The sequence below is a fragment of the Charadrius vociferus genome, unplaced genomic scaffold (genome assembly GCF_000708025.1).
Source record: "Charadrius vociferus isolate BGI_N301 unplaced genomic scaffold, ASM70802v2 scaffold172, whole genome shotgun sequence".
NCBI lineage: Eukaryota > Metazoa > Chordata > Aves > Charadriiformes > Charadriidae > Charadrius > Charadrius vociferus.
Genome location: NW_009647217.1, coordinates 720,393 through 720,934, shown reverse-complemented (window position 1 = coordinate 720,934; position 542 = coordinate 720,393). Strand labels below are relative to the sequence as shown.

Genomic DNA, 542 nt, shown 5'->3' with positions numbered 1-542 from the left:
CTCCGTCGGCCATGGCGACCTCGGCGTCGTTGTCCTCGGAGGCCTGGATGGTCTCCAGGATCTTCAGGCACTGCTCCTCCAGGTACTCGATCTCCAGGATCTCGGCGGCGTAGAGCAGGTCGTCCAAGTCTTCGACCTTGGCCTGCAGGGTGGCGGTGTAGGCGTACTCCAGGATCTGCTGGAAGGTCTTTGGCGAGAGGAAGTCCAGGGTGTAATGCTGGCTGTTGCGGTGGAAGAGGATCTCGAACATCTTGCTGGTGCAAGCCAGCACCGTCCGGTGCGCGTGGAACTCCTGGCTGTCCACCATGATGACCACGTCGCACAGCGTCCCTGCCAGGCGCATCTGGTTGGCTTTGTGCAGCAGCCCGGTGGGGTGGCAGGGGTTCTGCAGCTGGATCATGCCCATCTTAGTCAAATCCATGGCGCTCCCCAGGCTCACTCATCAGGGTGCCTCGCCGTCGCTCAAATCTGGGACCAGCTTTGTGTGCCGACTATCTGCGAAAACAAAAGGCGGAGGGGGGAGAGGAGCGGGGCGAGAGGGG

General features: G+C 62.0%; 1 protein-coding gene across 1 annotated transcript in view; it reads right to left on the bottom strand.

Moving 5' to 3' along the window:
• ZBTB16 (zinc finger and BTB domain containing 16) overlaps nucleotides 1-421 on the bottom strand; it is a 76,090-nt gene extending 75,669 nt beyond the window's left edge. The window contains exon 1 of the mRNA XM_009895937.1: nucleotides 11-421. Within this exon, the coding sequence (XP_009894239.1) occupies nucleotides 11-421 (411 nt within the window). The remainder of the gene's footprint in view (nucleotides 1-10) is intronic.
• Between the last annotated feature and the right edge of the window lie 121 nt (nucleotides 422-542).